This window comes from Furipterus horrens, unplaced genomic scaffold, assembly GCF_987537825.1.
Source record: "Furipterus horrens unplaced genomic scaffold, mFurHor1.1.pri manual_scaffold_6, whole genome shotgun sequence".
Lineage (NCBI taxonomy): Eukaryota > Metazoa > Chordata > Mammalia > Chiroptera > Furipteridae > Furipterus > Furipterus horrens.
In genome coordinates this window covers 96,836,921-96,855,626 of record NW_028327176.1, presented here as the reverse complement: position 1 = coordinate 96,855,626, position 18,706 = coordinate 96,836,921, and the positions used below count along the sequence as shown (strand labels likewise).

The 18,706-nt window shown below is 36.9% G+C and overlaps 2 protein-coding genes across 3 annotated transcripts in view; one reads left to right on the top strand and one right to left on the bottom strand.

Annotated features, from left to right (window-relative positions):
- POLH (DNA polymerase eta) overlaps positions 1-13,683 on the bottom strand; it is a 32,986-nt gene extending 19,303 nt beyond the window's left edge. The window contains exons 1-4 of the mRNA XM_090282483.1: positions 13,407-13,683; positions 10,844-10,984; positions 10,461-10,595; positions 7,396-7,613 (exon numbers count right to left, since the gene is read on the bottom strand). Of these exons, the coding sequence (XP_090138609.1) occupies positions 7,396-7,613; positions 10,461-10,595; positions 10,844-10,980 (490 nt within the window). The 5' untranslated portion in view covers positions 10,981-10,984; positions 13,407-13,683. The remainder of the gene's footprint in view (positions 1-7,395; positions 7,614-10,460; positions 10,596-10,843; positions 10,985-13,406) is intronic.
- A 212-nt stretch (positions 13,684-13,895) lies between these two features.
- Positions 13,896-18,706, top strand: part of XPO5 (exportin 5) — a 55,527-nt gene continuing 50,716 nt past the window's right edge. For both annotated transcript variants that reach the window (XM_090282482.1, XM_090282481.1), the window contains exons 1-5: positions 13,896-14,084; positions 15,481-15,602; positions 16,774-16,846; positions 17,677-17,814; positions 17,972-18,154. In XM_090282482.1, coding sequence (XP_090138608.1) covers positions 13,980-14,084; positions 15,481-15,602; positions 16,774-16,846; positions 17,677-17,814; positions 17,972-18,154 — 621 coding nt within the window. In that variant the 5' untranslated portion in view covers positions 13,896-13,979. The remainder of the gene's footprint in view (positions 14,085-15,480; positions 15,603-16,773; positions 16,847-17,676; positions 17,815-17,971; positions 18,155-18,706) is intronic.

The following is an 18,706-nucleotide window of genomic DNA, read 5'->3' as shown; positions in this document are numbered from 1 at the left end:
TTGGGGTTAGACTGATAAACCTCTAGCTAGACTCCACAACTCCAGATACCATAACGACAAAAGAGAAGTTCCTGTACTGATAACAGGTGTGCCCTCCTCTCTGCTACAGGCTGGTTAGTGCCTTCCAAGCTCCATCGGGTTGTTGGCAGAATGTATCAGCTTGCAGTTTGTAGGACTGAGGTCCCTGTTTTCTTGCTGGCTGTCAGCAAAGGGCAGCAATCAATGCCTAGCCATGGTGCCTTCTCCAAAGGCCTTTTCACAACATGGAAGCTTGCTTCTTTCAAAGCCATCAAGGACTCTACCTTTCACAGTTGATTCATAATTTTTTATACTGATACATGACTGTTTCACATCATATGCACTCAGAAGATATACAATATGTGCTCAGAAAGAAATGAATTAAGAACAAAGGGAGGAAAGAACAAATGAGTTCCCTAACTAACACAAATTAGTTACAAAATGGTCCTGAAGTAAAGTTTTTGACGGTAGCAATTTTTGAGTATTATTTTAAAAGTAACCCTACTACTTAAACTTCCCACACATACATAACCATTTGGACACAAAATATAAAGTTGCAAATGCAGCATGGCTGAGCAGGACTGTTAGCTTTGAACCCATTAAGAGGCAGGACAGCCCTGGCTGGTGTGGCTCAGTGCCGGCCTGCAACCTCTAAGGTCAATGGTTCGATTCCCAGTCAGGGTACATGCCCGGGTTACAGGCCAGGTCTTGGGTTGGTAGCATGTGAGAAGCAACCAAGCAATGTTTCTCTCGCACATCAATGTTCCTCTCCCTCTCTCTCTCCCTCCCTTCCCCTCTCTCTGAAAATAAATAAATATATATATTTTTTTAAAGAGGCAAGACAGTGCCTGGCCAGATGGCTCAGTTGGTTAGAGCATTGCCTGATACACCAGGGCTAGGGGTTTGATCCCCTGTCAGGACACATACAGGAGACAGCCAATGAGTTGCATGAGTAAGTGGAACAACAAAAATAGATGTTTCTCTCTCTCTCTGCACCCCCTTCCTCCCTCCCTCCCTCTCTCTCTCTCTAAAAAGGAAAAAAAAAAAAAAGAGGCAGCGTGGTGAAGGTTATATGCACTTTGATCAGCTAATATTTTTAATCAGTTTTTTGTTGTTGCAACATCAGATGAAGACTTGGGGATATGATATGAAATTTCATAAACTATTTACTAGACATTGCAATATTCTGAACACTATAAATAATAAGATGGTATCACTGCACCTGGAAACTTAATATTTAAACTGAAAACACTAAAGTAACAGATATCTAAGGCACAGAAATATGACTTCTTTATAAACATTGGCATTTTAAATAAAAATTATATAGTTAAGAAAGATAGGTGTAGAAAAAAAAGGAGCATGTCCATTTGAGTTAATATTGGACCACCAACAAAGGTTATGTTCCATCATTCCCAGCCAGACAGCTATGCAATAATGAGTTTCAACCAAATACTAACGTAATGTGTAATAGTAGTTCTTATTCTGAGGTATGTGGGTTTCAGAGGATCTGTGAATCTCCTGAAAAAATTGCACACAAAATTGTCTTATGTGTAGATTTGTATTTTTCTGAGACAAAACAGATTTCAAAAGGGTATGTAGCCCTCAAAAAATAAAATAAAAAACTTCAAAGAACCAAGTATTTAAAGCATTATAAAAGGAATTCCAAATGTTTATTAAAAAAAAAAATTACACAATAAAATGTGATACACAAAGCTAAGATCAAAGAAAACTTTCCTTATTATGATCACTAAATCTCTGACTCTGGTTCCAGAATAATAAAGAAATCATGACATGTTTCATCATAAAATGATTATGTACAATAACTTTGCCTCTTTTAAGTGGCACATTTTTATTGTCCATTGTCTTTCCTGTACATAACTAAAGGATCTGCAGACTCCAGTGTGATAAACTCTCCTATATCAGATCAGAGAATAAAATAATTTCTAAAAGGTTATTCCAAGCTTCCCTAGACAGTTCTACTACCCTTCAACACAACATGTTAAAGGCAAAGGAAACTTCAATACTTATTTAATATTTTATATCTTATTTTAAAATATGATGCCCATGGGAAATTCACAACTGTAACTAGAAATAAGATGAATTCTCTTGGAGTTTTTTCTGGAGAGATCTATATTATTTCTACAAGTAATAAGATTGCCTTACCTTTTCCCTCCAAGAACTTAACTTGCCACAGATTTGTATCTAGTTTCCTTTTGGCTAATGTCCAATATTTAAAGGTTTTTCTTTCTTTTATAACAGCAAGAGCTCTTCTGAACAAGAACAATGTTATAAAATAATAGTTCTAAATGTACATGTGACAAATAAAGGGGAGAACAGATATACTGTTTTGAATATAGCCATGAGTAAGAGTACTAGGAAATGTCTATGAAAAAGGTGTGGACACACTGTTGAATAGCTTCTAGACACAGAAAGAATTCTTTTGGAAATCCAGCTGAATTCCATTTTCATAATATTTGATGAAAAAATGTAAGACCCAGATTCTCTTAAACCTGATATCTAGAACCATCATAAACTAATATTACCAAAAAGCAAATTTTTTATTGCCCAAATTTTATTCTAGCCTAAGAAAATATTTTTAACCATCAAGTCCATTTTATCTTTAAAGCACTCTCATGCAAATTATATCACAAGTTTTTGCCAAGTAGATAAAGTAAATAAAGAAAACCTATTTAAAAAAATCATGTATTATTCCCCTACACATCAATAATCAAGGAGGATATTTAAAAAAATAATAAAATTAAAATAAAAATAATAATAATAAAATCACCACAGCAATAACAAATTAAAGCATCTAGGAACATAACAAATGAATGCACAAGATCTCTATAGAAAAATTAAAGCTTTAATAAAGCTATTATAATTGGATATTAGTATAATTTTAAAAAAGGAATCTTGATCCCTACCTCATACCCTACAGACATATACACAATGGATTGTAAATCTAAATATGAAAAGCAAAACAGTGAAAGTTTTAGAATAAGACAGAGAATTTCTCCATAACCCTGAAGTAGGAAAAGATTTCTTAAACAGAACATAAAAAATACTACCCATAAGAGGAAAAACAAATTAGACCAATTAAAATTAAAAACTCTGTTCATCAAAAGCCACCATTAAGAGACTGAAAGCCCTGGGTGATGTGGCTCTGTGGATTGAGCGCCAGGCTGCGAAACAAAGCATCGCCGGTTTGATTCCCAGTCAGGGCACAGGCCTGGGTTGTGGGGCAGGTCTCTCCCTCTCTTCCTCCCCTCCCCTCGCTCTAAAAATAAATAAAATAAAATCTTTAAAAAAGAGAGAATTAAAAGAAAAAAAAAAGCCACAGACCAGAGATATTTACCATACATATATTTGATAAAGGATTCAAATCTAGTATAAAAAAGCCCTATAGGTGGAGATAAGGCAATCCACCAAAGAAGGAGCAAAAGATTTAAACACGCACTCCATGAAAGGAGACACCTAAATGGTCAATAAACTTACAAAACAGTGCTCAATTTCATTAACTGGGGGCATGATAACTAAAACCACAATGTGATATCACTATATACCTATTAAAATGGCTAAAAAGCAAAAGAGAAAAAAAAGCAACTGTTAGCAAGAATATGGAATAAGTGGGACTCTCATATGCTACTAGCGAGATTTTAAATAGGTACTACCATTTTCAAAAACTGTTTAGTAGTATCTACTAAAGCTGACTACAGACAAATTAAAGATGAATTAGGTAAACCCTACAGCTCAGCACTTCTAGTCACATACCCAACAGAAATGCATACATTTGCTCACCTAAGATATTTACAAAAATGTTCATAGCAGCACTATTTTTAGTAGTCCAAGAGTGAAAACAATGCAAATACTCATCAATAGTAGAATGAGTAATTTGTCGTATATTCATATCATCAAATTATGCACAGCAATGAGAGTAAACAAACTCAACTCCATACAAAAGAATGGATGAATCTCACAAAGACAATGTTGGCTGAATGAAGCCAGACTCGAGTATATATTGCATGTGTTCAATTTTATAAGTTATTGTAGAAAGGCGGGGACAGGGATAGATGATGACCGGAAGGTCAGGCAAGGGTGGCTTCTAGGGTTCTGATGTTTTTTGATCTGGGTGATGCTTACTCAAATTGGTTTACTTTGTTAAAATTAATTAAGGTGTACACTCACAATTTGTGTATCTTATGTATATCAATTAAAAGTTCAAATGAGAAAGAAAAAGAAAAACATACTAGATTCCAGATCTCAGAAGAAGGTGATATATTACAACAGGTAAATCAGTTTTTTAATTTAAAAAATTCATTTAAAAGTGCCCTGGCCAGGTAGCTCATTTGGTTAGAACATCATCCCAATATGCCACGGTTGCAGGTTTGAACCCTAGTCAGGGCACATATAAGATTCAACCAATGAATGCATAAATAAATGGAACAACAAATTGATCTCTCTCTCTCTCTCTCTCAGTCTCTCAAAAATTAATCAATAAAAATTTTTTAAATTTATTAAAAGGGATATAAATGAAGACCTAAAACATTGGTGAGATATGTTATTGATGGGATAATTTAACATTAAGATAACTATTCTCTGTAAATATGTAAATTTAATGTAATTCCATCAGGATTTTTTGAGGAATTCAACTAATGTATTCTAAAATACATACTGAACAATCAAGGTACATAAATAGTTAAGAAATTTTTGAAAAATAAAAGTAGAGGGAAGTCCTTATCAAATATGACATGCTACAAACAGTAATAACAACAATGTGTTTCTGGAGCAGGAGGAGACAAACTAACATGATACTGCAAAAACAGATGCACTTATATATGGGAAGTTGAGAAAGAATGAATTGTTTAATAAACAATTGTTGGGAAAACTAGCTCACACAAAAAATAATAACTAAGGTGATTCCCTAATTTAAATAAAAAGTGAACTCCATATGGCCGAAAACCTAAAAGTAAACTATAAGGCAAATAGAAGAAAATGTAGAAAAATGTTTGTGTGATTTTCTAGTAGAAAATGGATGTCTAAAGCGAGATTCAAAATGCACAAACCATGATTCAAAATGGCAAACCATAAGGTGAAAAACTGATGAACTAAAGAATTTTGTTCAGCAAATTATGACATAAACAAAGTTAATGAATGACAGCCTTGAAAGAAGATGTTTGCAATGTCAAAACAGACAAGGGAATGATTAATCACTAGGATATACAAGGAACTCCTGCAAAAAAAAAAAATAATAATAAAGGCAGGAAATCCAATAAAAAATTGGGTAAAGATTATAGATAAGCAATTCACAGAAAGTAGAAACTCAATTGGCTAACAAGTAAATGGAGAGATGTTCAACGTCAATTAGTAAATCAAAGCAAACCAAAAGTACAAAATACCACTTTATAGCCATCATATTGGCAAATATTTTTAAACATTAGATAATATCAATTGCTGATGAGGATATGGGGGGAGTAGGAATTCTTGTGTACTGTCAGGGATAGGGTAAACTGTTACAGCGATTCTGGGGAGCAAATTGGCAGTATTTGGTGAAAGTAGGTATATGTGTATCCCCTATCACCTAGCAGTTCACACTTGAAAACACTTCCCAGAGATACATGTGCATAGGTTCCAAAGAGGATGACTAAACACAGTCATTATATAAACAGTAGGAAGTGAGAAGCAATCAATGAGTTCATCACTTGCAGAATGGCCTATAAACATGGTAGATCTATACTATGGATTATGCTGCAATAAGTAAAAGCAACCAAATACACATAAATATAGCTATATAGACAGAGCTATAAGATCACCATTGGAGGAAAATTAAGAAAAAGAATGAGCTCTATAACACAATACTATATTGTAGTTGAAAAGGACATACACAAAGCAACGCTGTATAATTATAAAGACATATACACAGTTAACATTATTGAAAGGTCACAAATAAATTTGTGTTTTCAAGTCCAAACATTGACCGATAAGTTAACGTGTGTTTGCACTTGGCATTAGCTTATGCAATTGTTAAAACTTAGAGTAACATAGGATTTTGTAAAAGTTTTCTTAATCGTGTTCAATCATGTTTACTTTATTATAAAAAAGTTATTTTTCTAGATATTCCGGATTTTATCACAATTTTAGTATTGCAAAAATTTCATTGAAGAATTTTCAATGAATTATATGCAGACACTTTCTCTGATTATCCAAGTGACTGAAGTATATAGCAGTGATGTGGAAGATGATAGTCTGTCAGAAGATAGTCATGAATCTGAGATTAGACCACTAAAACAGCAAAAAAGAAATGCAATAGAATCTGATAGTGAAAGTGCTTTTGAAGAAGAGTGGACAGAAAATGACGTTACACCAACCTTGGAGGATTATACAAATATTTCTGGTGTAACTGTTGAACTGAGTGATCCACAAAATAACATGAGATACAAACAATTTATACTCGAAGTTGCTACGGAATGGATAACTGATTATTCAAATGAATGTAGCACAGAACCTGGCACTGCTTCTGGTACCTCTAAAAGAGCTCCTTACAAAGATTCACCTCCAGGCTTTCAGGAAAACTAAAAGACCATGTTTTAGAAAATACAGTCACTGGCATAAAGAAGAATCCCACTAGAACATGTAGAATATGTTCTTCAAATGGAAAGCACAGCGAAACTAGATATATTTGCAAAACCTATTGTATACCATTACGCATAGGTGAATGCTATACAGTTTACCATACCAAAAAAGTTATTAGAGGTTATACAGAAAATATGTACAAAGTTTATTTCAATACATTATGTATAAATAAAGTATATTGAAGTTTATTTAGATTGTTTCATTTTCATATTCAATTATGAAAAAATAGCCGGGATATGGGATAGCTTTTGTATAAAATTGCCAGTCAACAATGTGTTAAGATATACCAAAAACATTGTTAGTGCCAAAGGGTATGTGAAGTCAGGAAGGAGCAGGAGAAATCACCATAAAGGGAAAAAGAAGTAAAATAAAATAAGAGAGGCCTGGCACAACTCTTAGTACTTGAGGTCTACCTTAAAAAAGCCTTCATTCTTCTTATGATAAAGAAACCAAGTTAAAATAATATAAATTAACCTGCAAATGATGGAAGTGCTCAGACTTCTATTGATAACTCTAGCCTGTCCTAATCATACCTAAAGAGTCACTTGATTTCATACAGATCTCAAGCTCCTAAAAATCCATATACCTGGAAAGATAAGAGAATTTGTATATCCTTCCATGTGAGTCCTTGTAATTCATTCGGGTTGCAGTTTAGGTTTCTTTTTAATCAATCCAAGAGTACCAGTGCGACCAAGCAAAGCAGGTTCCAAAGGCAGGAAGCAGAAGCAAATGATGCTACAGAAGTACCTTTCTGAACAGTCCCTTCTGCTGTTGTAGGGTCTTGGGGCAATCCTTCAATGTAGGTGGTTGGCAACAAGTCTGCTGAGATAGGCTGACCCTGTAGCTTTTGTAGTCTCTCTCGTACAGCACTGGTCAGGTCTACATAAGCTTCATCAATGCTAGCACGTTCAATCACAGCAAAACGAGACATTACCTCCATCACTTCCACACTGGCTTCCCGGTACCTAAGAAGTATAAGGATTATACATGTAGGCCATAAATGGAGGCAACATTGAGACTGCGGGTCCCACCCCCCTCCATAATAGAATAATAATATACATAATCAGTGTAAGATCTCCTTAAAGAAAGGAATGGCTTGTCAGAGACTAGATAGTAACCCAGTTAAAGGGGTCAATAAGCAGGAAGATGGTCCCTAAGAGAAGCAAGGAAAAAGAACCATAGAGGCAAACATTTGTAGTGCAACTCTAGCACACCAAGGTAAAAAGCATCCAGACCACGAACATGTCTATGTGACAAGGATCTCTCTAAAGAGGAAAGATATGCATCAAACTAGTTTAACTAGAAAACTTTTTACTATGATCACCTATTCCTTTTGTTATTTTCATATCTACCACACATACTCTGCTTCTACTTTTATCTTCAAATAAGAGGTAACTTACAGGGAACACTGAACTGATTAGTGAACCCAAGTATCTTCTTTCCTTAGGATGGTATTTTTCATTAGAAATTAAACAAGTGACATGTGGATTTTATACTGGGTGGTGAGTCTGATGAACATGTGAGCTGGTCCTCACTAAACACACACACAACCAGTCAAGACCAATCACTTCTGAATATATTAACATTCAAATTATAAAGTTGAAGATAAGCTCCTAGAATGTAGTAATGAGTCTGGACAGGCACACAGCATCCCCTACACCGTATACTGTCTATTCAAACCATAACTGCAGCAGTTCTGGCTGTAGGTAGCTAGTTTTCTATGGTAATATGTGGATGTCTTCTTTGCTTTGCACTTGCTATGGAATTTAAATAAGTTCTTTGTTCCTGTTGAACCTATTTATTACAAAAATGGAAATAGGTGCATCCCTTCTCTAAGACATCTACCAAAGTAGTAAAATTGTTCTAAGACATTCTCAAATGAGAGAATTAGAAAAAGATAGCTGTTTTTAAAGTCATTATTTGGGCTGAAGAGAGAGAGACCTTAAAGAAAAAAAAAAAGAGCTCAAGTGTGTGCAAGAGCATGAGAGCTCAATACACTCACCCACATACAGAACAAGGAAAGGATACTCTGTTGTAGTGGTTGGTGTTCCTTAAGTCTCTTGAGCAAATTGCTCCAAAGTATTTTTAAGAACATTTGATAAACTTAGTGTATATATACTTCAAATCATATTTTAATTTTTAATAACCTGGTATCTCAGATTAATTAAAATACTAATCTTAAAGATTTTATTTATTTTTAGAGAGAGGGTAAGGGAGGGAGAGAGGGAGAGAAATATTGATGTGTGAGAGATATATCAATCTGCTGCCTCTCACATGCCCCCAACTGGGGATCTGGCCCACAACCCAGGCATGTGCCTGGCTGGGAATCGAACCAGGGATCCTTCAGTTCGTAGGCCAACGATCAGTTCTCTAAGTCACACCAGCCAGGGCTAAATTAATCATTTTAAATCATCAGGTCTTAATAATTCTCTGGGCTATAAACTTACTCCTAAGTTTTCTAAAACTGCCTTTGTTCAAAAAGTTTAAAGTTGATTGGTGGCACGTGATTTTTCAAAATCACACTCTGAAGTCAACTATATTTCTGGAAAGTTACATTGTCTTTACCAGCATAAAATTTTATTCAATGCAATGTAGCATATGTCCATTAGCTGAATGAATTCTAAATTAAGGTTAAGGTATTAAGTTCCAGAAAAATCTGTCTTCTTTTCTGGCAATAACTTCAATGTGTGGTTGGCTATGACACTCCACCTTTAGACTTCCAATTCATAGGTGAATTCAGGAATATCTCAAGACCCAAGTCAAAGCATGATCTCTACCCACCACACCACATGGTATAGTATACTATGAGAATGCGGATACTGGAACATGAAAAAAAAAGTATCCTCTGTCTTCTACTTTCTTGCTATGTAAACTTATTTAACCTCTCTAAACTTGTTTCCTCATCTGTATATGTATGTGTTGTTGGGGAGGGAGTGTACTACTAGAACATACCATATAACAATGTGATATTTAAGACATACTGCTTATGGAGAGCTTAACACAGTGTCTGGCATATGACATATGCTCAACAGAAACTATTGGCATTATTATAATGGTTTGGGCTTGTACCTGCCTCTAACTTGGCTATTTATAGATGTCAATAGATTCCAAGACTAACCTTCTCAAATTTGGGGAGAGACAGATCAGTTCAAAAACAGAAAAGGTATTCTCCTTTGCTATTGTTCGATTCTGGCAAATGATTCTAGATATTGCACTAGAATGTCAGTTTGACTCAGCCTTTTCTGGAAAAACTCTTAGTTTCACAGTCAATTTAATTACTTCAAACACCTCGGACTTGGCTTGAGAACATAGAAATTGATATTAAGTTTTAATTATAACAACTAATTGTTTTGAAAAAATTTTTAATTTTTTAAAATTCTTGTTTATTCTCTTACAGTCATGCCAATTTTTCCCCTTTGCCCTCCTGTGTCCAGCCCACCCTGATACAGTATCAGAATCTGTTCTTGTTTCACTTTTCCCTTACTAGTGTGGCTCAGTTGGCTGGGCATCGCCCTGCAAAGCAAAAGGTCACCAGTTCAATTGCTGGTCAGGGCACATGCCTAGGTTGCGGATTCGGTCCCAGCAGAGGCGCAGGCGATAGGCAACCAATCAATGTTTCTTTCTCACATTGATGTTTCTCTCCCTGTCTTTCTCCTTCCCTTCTTTCTAAAAACAAATTTTCAAAAGTTAGCTGATCAAAGGTAACTTTTCAGATGTTATATACACAAAACTAATTTGAAACATCAATTCCTAGCTTCATGGAATATTATTTCCAACCCTTCCATTCCCCTTAAACAATTTTTTCTTCTTACTTGGTGAGGTTAGCTTTCCCACGGGACTCACGAACTTGTGCCAGTAGAAGATCTGGGCATAACTTCTTAGCATCGTCTGCCCACATGTTTCTAGTGACCCCAAATGCACGAGCTTCATAACTCACTGCAATTATTCTAAGGTTAGAAAAAAAAAAAAAAAAAAAAGGAACAGAAAAATATTACATGATCACAGGCAAAAATAACTAAAATTTAACATGTATAAGCTATACATCTAACAGTAGAAATTTTTTGGCCATTGATGCCACTATTTGATCTTAAACACAGCAGTTCATTAGTCTCAAAAATAGTACCTAGCATAGTGCCATGCATTCTAATAAATTAAAACAGTGATTGACAGCTACAACAATAATTAAGATACATACCCACCACCCTTCCATGATTTGTACTGTACAACTGCACAAGGTTTATTCCTCAAATGAGGATTTTGCCGCTGCTCCACTTGAACAAAAAAACAGTCCATGTCCACTAGAACTACTACCCGGTCCTGTCCATTAGCCATGTTTCTGTAAGACAATATTTTATAGACAGTTAAAAAGGATACCTAACCCAAAGTGTCAAGGAAAACTATTTCCCTTCTTCCATTGTTGAATTACCATGAGCAAGAGAGCCTGGAAACTAACAAGCATGAAACAGGCATTTTCATTTACTGCTAGAAGAAGAAGAAGAAATTGGTACAATTTTAGGAAGGTAATAAGTATTAAAAGCTTTAAAAATATCCATCTCCCAACAGAATTGAATACTTCACAAAAGATATACAAATAGTCACTAGGCACATGAAAATGAATACAGCACCACTAGACTTAGGGAAATGCAAATAAAAACCACAATGCCCACCAATTGAGGGATTAAGCCAACAGTTAATCTCGTTCATAGATAAGTCTCAAGTATAAATTCAGGGAAAAGAGAAGCAGAAATGATATATAACATCATAGCATTCCTGTGAATTTCTTTAACTTTCTATTTTGAAATAATTTTAAGATTTAAAAAATATTGCAAAAATAGTAGAGTTCTCCTACACCCAGTTTCTCCTAATGTTAATTTTACATAGCGCAATTATCAGAGCTAAAAAATGAACATTGGCCTAATATTCAACTACTTGTTGTTCCACTAATACCGTTTTTTCTATTCCAGGATCCAATCTAGGATCCAGTCTTAGTCACTGTGTCTTAGTCTTCTCCAATCTGTGACACCTCCTAAATCTTCCCTTATTTTTCATCACCTTGACACTTTTGAAGAAAACTAGTCACTTTGAGAACGTATTTCTCAATTTAGGTTTGTCTGATGTTTTCTCTTGATAGATTGAGGTTATGCATTTTGCCAAGAATATTACATAAGTTATGTGCTCATTGTATCATATTGAGAGGTACATAATGTCAATATGTCCTTATTATTGGTGATACTAACTATGATCAATTAGTTGAGAGTGTTTGCCAGGTTTCACTGTAAAGTTACTATTTTTTCTTTTGTAACTAATCTTAGGGGAGATACTTGGAGACTGCAAATATTCTGTTTCTCCTCAAACTGTCAATCACTAAGCACCCATCAGTGAATCTTGCCTGGGACTATTATTTTGCAGTGCTCTAATGGTGATTTCTACTCACTCATGTAAATTTCTGAAAACAAAAGAAAACAATGCTACATACTATTCAAGGATAGACATATATAAAGGTATGTATAGTAGGTTGGAAAAATAAACTATATACTTCATAGTGGATACAAACTTATATTATCATTTAACAATGTTAGACATTTAGAATAAGGAATGTAAACTAAAGAAGTGGCTTCCAAACTTTGCTGCATATTGGAATCACCTAGGAACATTTAAATAATATTGATACTGGCTTTTACCACCAGATATCCCAATTTAATTGGTATGGACATGTTCTAGGCACTATGATTTTTACAAGCTCTCTAGGCCCCTTTAATATGTAGCAGAGATTGAGAAACACTAACCTAAGGTATATAAGATACACCAGTAATTCATCATTTAAATACGAGAAAGACAAATTACACAGTTGAGTAAGCTCAACTGTACTCTAAAAAAAAAGTGTCAAAAATTAACATTCACCTTGAAAAAAGTGACATGTAACTACAAAGTGGAAGATTAGTGGAAAGAAACAATGAATTTAAAAATATCAGAGTCAAAGCATTAATTCCTTACAAATTCTACTTACCCCAAAGAGGCAGAATATAATACATTGACCAGCCATAACATGTCAGAAATCACTTTACCTTGAAGTGCCTTTTGCATAGCAGTGGAACAGATGCCAGAATAAAAATAGTAAATGCATTTTCACACACACACACGAACACTGGGTACGCACCATATTAGATACAAATACCAGAAATGGGGTATAAATAGGAAGCAGTGACTGAAGTCCAACAAACGCAAAAACCTATATAAACACTTTAACAGATAATGAAGCTGTTCAAGTTTTCAGTTTACGTATTTTGCTGGAGAAAGCAAGAGCTTTTAAAAAAACGAAAAATTAAACACGCTCTCTGCCAAAACCCTCTTTTCAGAATAAGGGTTACACTACTGTGAAGTCATAATACAGCAAGCACTTCAAAAGATCAACATTGCTCAAACTCTCAATAATTGCAATTATTCATCTTTAAATATCTCTATTTATCCCAATCTGTACAAAACAACTTTGGTGCCAATCAGGTGATAACACATGCAGGGAACGTAAGTACAAGTATACGAGGGAGGTTTGAGAGCTATAGAGAGAGAAAAAATTTTTTTCCACAAGAAAATCCTCTTAGTAGAATACCAGGGTCATATATCTCAATGAGCATGTATTTCTATTTCATGTAATTTTGGCCAGATGCTGTCAACAGTCACTGCTACAGCATAAAACCAATAGCCAAGGCAACATGAAAAGTTTGAAAACAGTGATATCTAAAGTTTTCGAATTCTCTTACCAGTGTAGCAAACACCCGGCAAAACTGCCAACCGCGAATGCCGCAAATGCTGGGCTCGGTGTCCACTGGAAGATGAGTGGGTCTTGAATATCTGTCCCTTTTCTGTCCCCTAACAGGGAGCACACCAGTTAGTATCGAGAGGTTTATTCCCCGTAAGGATGAAGAAACAGACCAAGGGTCGCAGAAGCGCCCTGCACACCCAGATCGACTCAGCCAAAACCAGCGCGCTTCACAGCTAGCTCTACTGACAGAAATCTCCCCGCTCTCCGCGGAGGGCGTTGACACGCCTGCGCACGGTGGCTTTTCCGTCCCCAGCTTCTTCCACCCGGCGGCAACCGTCACAAGTAAGCAGCCACTTCCGCCCGCGCGTGCGTAGTGGAGAATCGGGCGCGTGTGCAGCGCCGGTTCTTTCCCGGCTGGATCTTCTGCTGCGCACGGCTCCTCCTCCCGTTCCCCACCCACCCCCCACCCCGCCGCGGCCCGGCACTAGCGTGTTAACACGGCGAGGGAGCCGTCTGTACCTTGTGCTCCCGGGACGGCCGTAGCGCGCTCTCCCTGTGCGTGGCAGTAGCCATGGCAATGGACCAAGTGAACGCGCTGTGCGAGCAGCTGGTGAAAGCGGTGACGGTCATGATGGACCCCAGCTCCACCCAGCGCTATCGGCTGGAAGCCCTCAAGGTAGCTGGGGTCCGGCGCGTGGGGCCTGCCCCGAGACCCTCCCTCAGCCCAGCCGTCCAGGCGCTGCCCACAACCCTGGTAGTCTCCTGCCCACGCGGCCTTTGGACCTACCTCCCCATCACCGAGGGGCCTTCCTTCACCGCCCTCCGAGCCTCTTCCCACTGCCAGCCGTCCCTGCTCGCCGCGCGTGCCCTATTCCCGGGACTCCCCGGTCCCTAACTGCTTTTGGCGGTCTCATCTCACCACCACTTCCCACTGCCCTCTCCTCCCTCCTTCCCCACTTCTGTTCACTGTTGTTCACACTACGACCCCCGCCTCTTCACAGCCGGCTGCACTCACTTTACTCCCCGGAGCCCCACGTCTCTGCATCCCCCTCGCCTTTCCGTGGCGCACGTGTCCGTCCCGTACTCAACACTAGCGACATTCTTTACGGTATCCCCTGTACTACAGGTTTTCCTGCTAATCCTCTCTTCCTCCTGACCCTCCGTAAATGAGCGCCAGACCCCACGGTTTCCTCTTACTAACATCTTTACACCCCTCACTACCCTCTTCTGTGTGTTCAGTATTTCGGGGCTAATTCTCACACGCCCCCCCCCCCATGTTTTTTATTGTGTGATATTCTTAGGCTATTTTGCTCTAAGATGAACGTCCAACCACTTGCTTTGCATTTTAACAGGGGCACTTTTGATTTCCTGAAAGTAGTTTTCTTGAGTCCTGGATGCTGCGTTCCTGGGACTGACTCTTGGGTTGCAATTTGGGGATGCTAATGCAATATGAGCATATTCCCGCACCGAACAATGTATGTGGGCATTAGGAAAAAATACTTGTGCTGTACATAGTTTAAGTGATGTGCAGTGAGGATCCCTTGGAGGAAACTTTACAATATATAGATGTATGCCACAGATTTTGGAATCAAACAGTCAGGTTGTACTTGTTTTTTGCTATAAAATATCAAAGATAGACACAAAAGTAGAGAGACTACCACAGTGATTTTGTGTATACCCATTGCATAAACTTAGGTGTTATTAAGATTTTACATTTGCTTTATCCCTCCCCTTCACCAAAAGTTGTTAAAACGAATTCTAGAAATTGTTGTTTCACTCCTATACACTTCAGGGGTGTATCTCTAACATATTTTTTTAGTCTTTTAGGTCTTTTCTATTTCCCAACATTAGTTGGATATTGCATGGGAAATCTAGAACTATGAAAGGGAAAAGAATGTTAATGAGTTCTTTATTCATAATATTGATCTGTATTTTGCAATTTAAAAACATAGCTCAGGTTGGAGTTAAGATGTTTTGGGGTTTTTTTGTTTGGTTGGTTGTTTTTGTTTTTAATACCTACCCTCTTGACTCTGAAGGAAAATGAAGGAAAATGTTAACTTTTCTTCTTGCAGTTTTGTGAGGAATTTAAAGAAAAGTGCCCTGTCTGTGTCCCCTGTGGCTTGAGGTTGGCTGAGAAAACACAAATTGCCATCGTCAGACATTTTGGCCTTCAGATCCTGGAACATGTTGTCAAGTAAGGAACTTTTGGACCTTACCACTGAAGTCTTGAGAGAGCAAATCTTTATTTCTTATATAACTCATAGAGATACTCTTTAGGTGAGTGGAATAAAGCAAATCCCCAAGAAGAAAGGACTGATCCTCAAGAGGTTATCACAACCTCACTGGAGCTCTCATTCAGGACTTAACCTTTTTCTTCTTCAGATTCTCTGTCATAATACATACTGAATGTACATACTAAGTAACGTGCATAGTACATACTAAACATTCTACAAATATTAGCTGATAGTCATTCAACCAGCATTTATTGAGTTCTTACTATATGCCACAGCTCTCCAAGTCTTTTTATTTTTTAAAAGATTTTATTTACTTATTTTTAGAGAGGGGAAGAGAAGGAGAAAGAGGGGGAGTGAAACATCAACATGTGGCTGCCTCTCGCACACCCCCAACTGGGGACCTGGCCCGCAGCCCAGGCATGTGCCCTGACTGGGAATGAACCAGCGACGTATGGTTTGCAGGCCGGTACTCAATTCATTGAGCGACACCAGCCAGGGTTCCAGGTGTTTTTATAATAACGCAATGTGTAGGGAAACAAATCTGATTAGGCATTGTGCCTTTAATCTTTTTTTTTTTTTTTTTTTTTTTTTAAGTTTTGAGTGTATGTGCCTTCTCTGAATGGCAACTTCAAAGCAGAATTACATGAGAATAACTAAAAACCCTTTCTAACTTGAGTCTCCTACCCCCAACGCCTATCAGAAGAATCAATCAGTTTTTATAATTAGCCAATTTTTCTGGAATTGTGCTATTACCTTGTAAAACATCACAGAAATGGAGTTAGTGATACCAAGATTGTATTTTCTGAAAAACAACTGCATTGTTGCAATTGTTCCAGGTTTATACATTTGTTTTTGTCCTGTCAGGAAAATCAAGGGGAAAGCTGTGCACAAATCCTGTGTGGATTCCAATTAATGGACCACTGCCTAAATAAAACTATTTCCCCAGACTTTTCTACTGTTAGTATTTTAGTTAAATGTGGACTGTTTTGTCTATTCTTTGAAGCATATGAAATCAAAAGTTTAATTTCTCAGTGAAATCGCCAATGTAATCTAACACAAGATTCAAAGCTAGTCTAATAAAGCAAAGATTTCTAATGTGATTCTGTTGACTTTATGCATTTTGGTGGCCAGGTTTCGATGGAACAGCATGTCTCGATTGGAGAAGGTGTATCTGAAGAACAGTGTCATGGAGCTGATTGAAAATGTAAGGAATGGTTGGTTGGACGACTGTGTTTCCAGGTAGTTTAGACAGAGTGACTTCTTCAATGTAGCATTTGTGTAAAAATTCAGGGGTTCTACATATGTCAGACAGCCTGCTTTGTGCAACATTAAATGTTACCTTCAAGGTAAAAAGATAACAAGAAATTATAATTCATCACAAATGCGCAGTATGATAGTAACAGTAAAAATGAAGCAGAATAAGTTTGTTTCAGGGGTTAGAATATTACTTTAAACATGTTTAAAATGCCTTTTTATTTACAAAGGGCATAGAAAGTGGAATTCTCATGCCTGTTCATCCCCAAAGTCTGGTGTCTTTAATAGAAAAAAATTTTTTCCTTCAAAATTATTAATTAGGATCTGTATTTTGCTAGTTCTGGGAAAACGTGATAAAAATCACAGTAGTCCTTCTGTATCTTCTAATATTAGAACTATTGGTAAAATATTTAGGTGCTCCTCTTAACTCTCATTTTATCAGCCCCTCAACATATTCCTTATTTCTATTTTCTTCCACCCTGGCCCTCTTACAAAATGAAACCATCAGTATGAGTCTCTTCAGTTCCTAAAGGAGAACAGTGATGTGTTCCTTGCTCTGTGTGACAGTCATTTCATTAGCTGGCTAAACCCTCACTTAAGCTTTAGGTGGGAGGAAAGATTAGCAAGAATGCAGGACACATGACTCAGACATGGAGAACAGGTTTGTTTATTCTGTTTAGTTTAAAAGCAGGCCTGCTGATGAGTTTTTATACATTTTTAGCTAGTTTCCCTCTTGAATTCAGTTTTGCAGACCTCTTAATATGTCTTATTCTTTTTCAGGGAACACTGAACATCTTGGAAGAGGAGAACCATATTAAAGATGTTCTGTCTCGAATTGTGGTAGAAATGATCAAGCGGGAGTGGCCACAGCACTGGCCTGATATGCTAATAGAATTGGATGCTCTTTCCAAACAAGGGGTATGAAATACAGCCATACCAATTCAATTTTTGTTACTTTTGTTTTTTTGGCTCTTCAGGGGTTTCTTTGTTTGTCAACAGAAAAGAGCCTTTAGGCACACCTATAATGAAAAAGATGTTTTAGTTTAATTTAACTAGCTTAATTCTGTTGATACAGGAAACACAGACAGAATTAGTGATGTTCATCCTTTTGCGACTGGCAGAGGATGTGGTGACATTTCATACACTGCCCTTTCAAAGAAGAAGGGACATCCAGCAAACATTAACCCAGAACATGGAAAAGATCTTCAGTTTTCTACTTAACACACTTCAGGAAAATGTAAACAAGTACCGGCAAGTGGTAAGTGATACCCCACCTCCCCAGAGTTGTATTTTTTTCATAAGTCTTTTTGTTTGTTTAAATTTAAAATGAGCAAGGAACTAAGATGTCTAGTTCAGCAAATGGAAAGGCCATTTTATGGACAAAAAAGAAATAGGTGACAGGAGAAACAAGGACTGATTTTCTTTTTTTTTTTTTAAGAACTGATTTTCTACCAGAACAAATAATTCCTTTTACAGTAAGAAAATTCTTTAAATAGTATGAAAATGAAGGATAATTCTTAATATTTGAAAGTCCAGATATCTGATAGGTCATGGTAGTATACCTATTAAAATTTGAGGTCCCATTTATTCCTGGTCCCTTTTGTAGTATAAACTGTGCCACGTTTTATTAATTTTGCCTACATAATTCTTGGTATTTTGTTCCTCCTGACGAGGTACAGTTACTCTTAGTTTTAATTTTCCCCTTCTGCAGAAAAGGATGAGCCAGATACTCTCTTTCCAATCACTGTCATTTTTAGCAGAGCCTGCAAAAGAGGCAGTATGAAAGTTAATCTAGTACAGAAAGTTAATC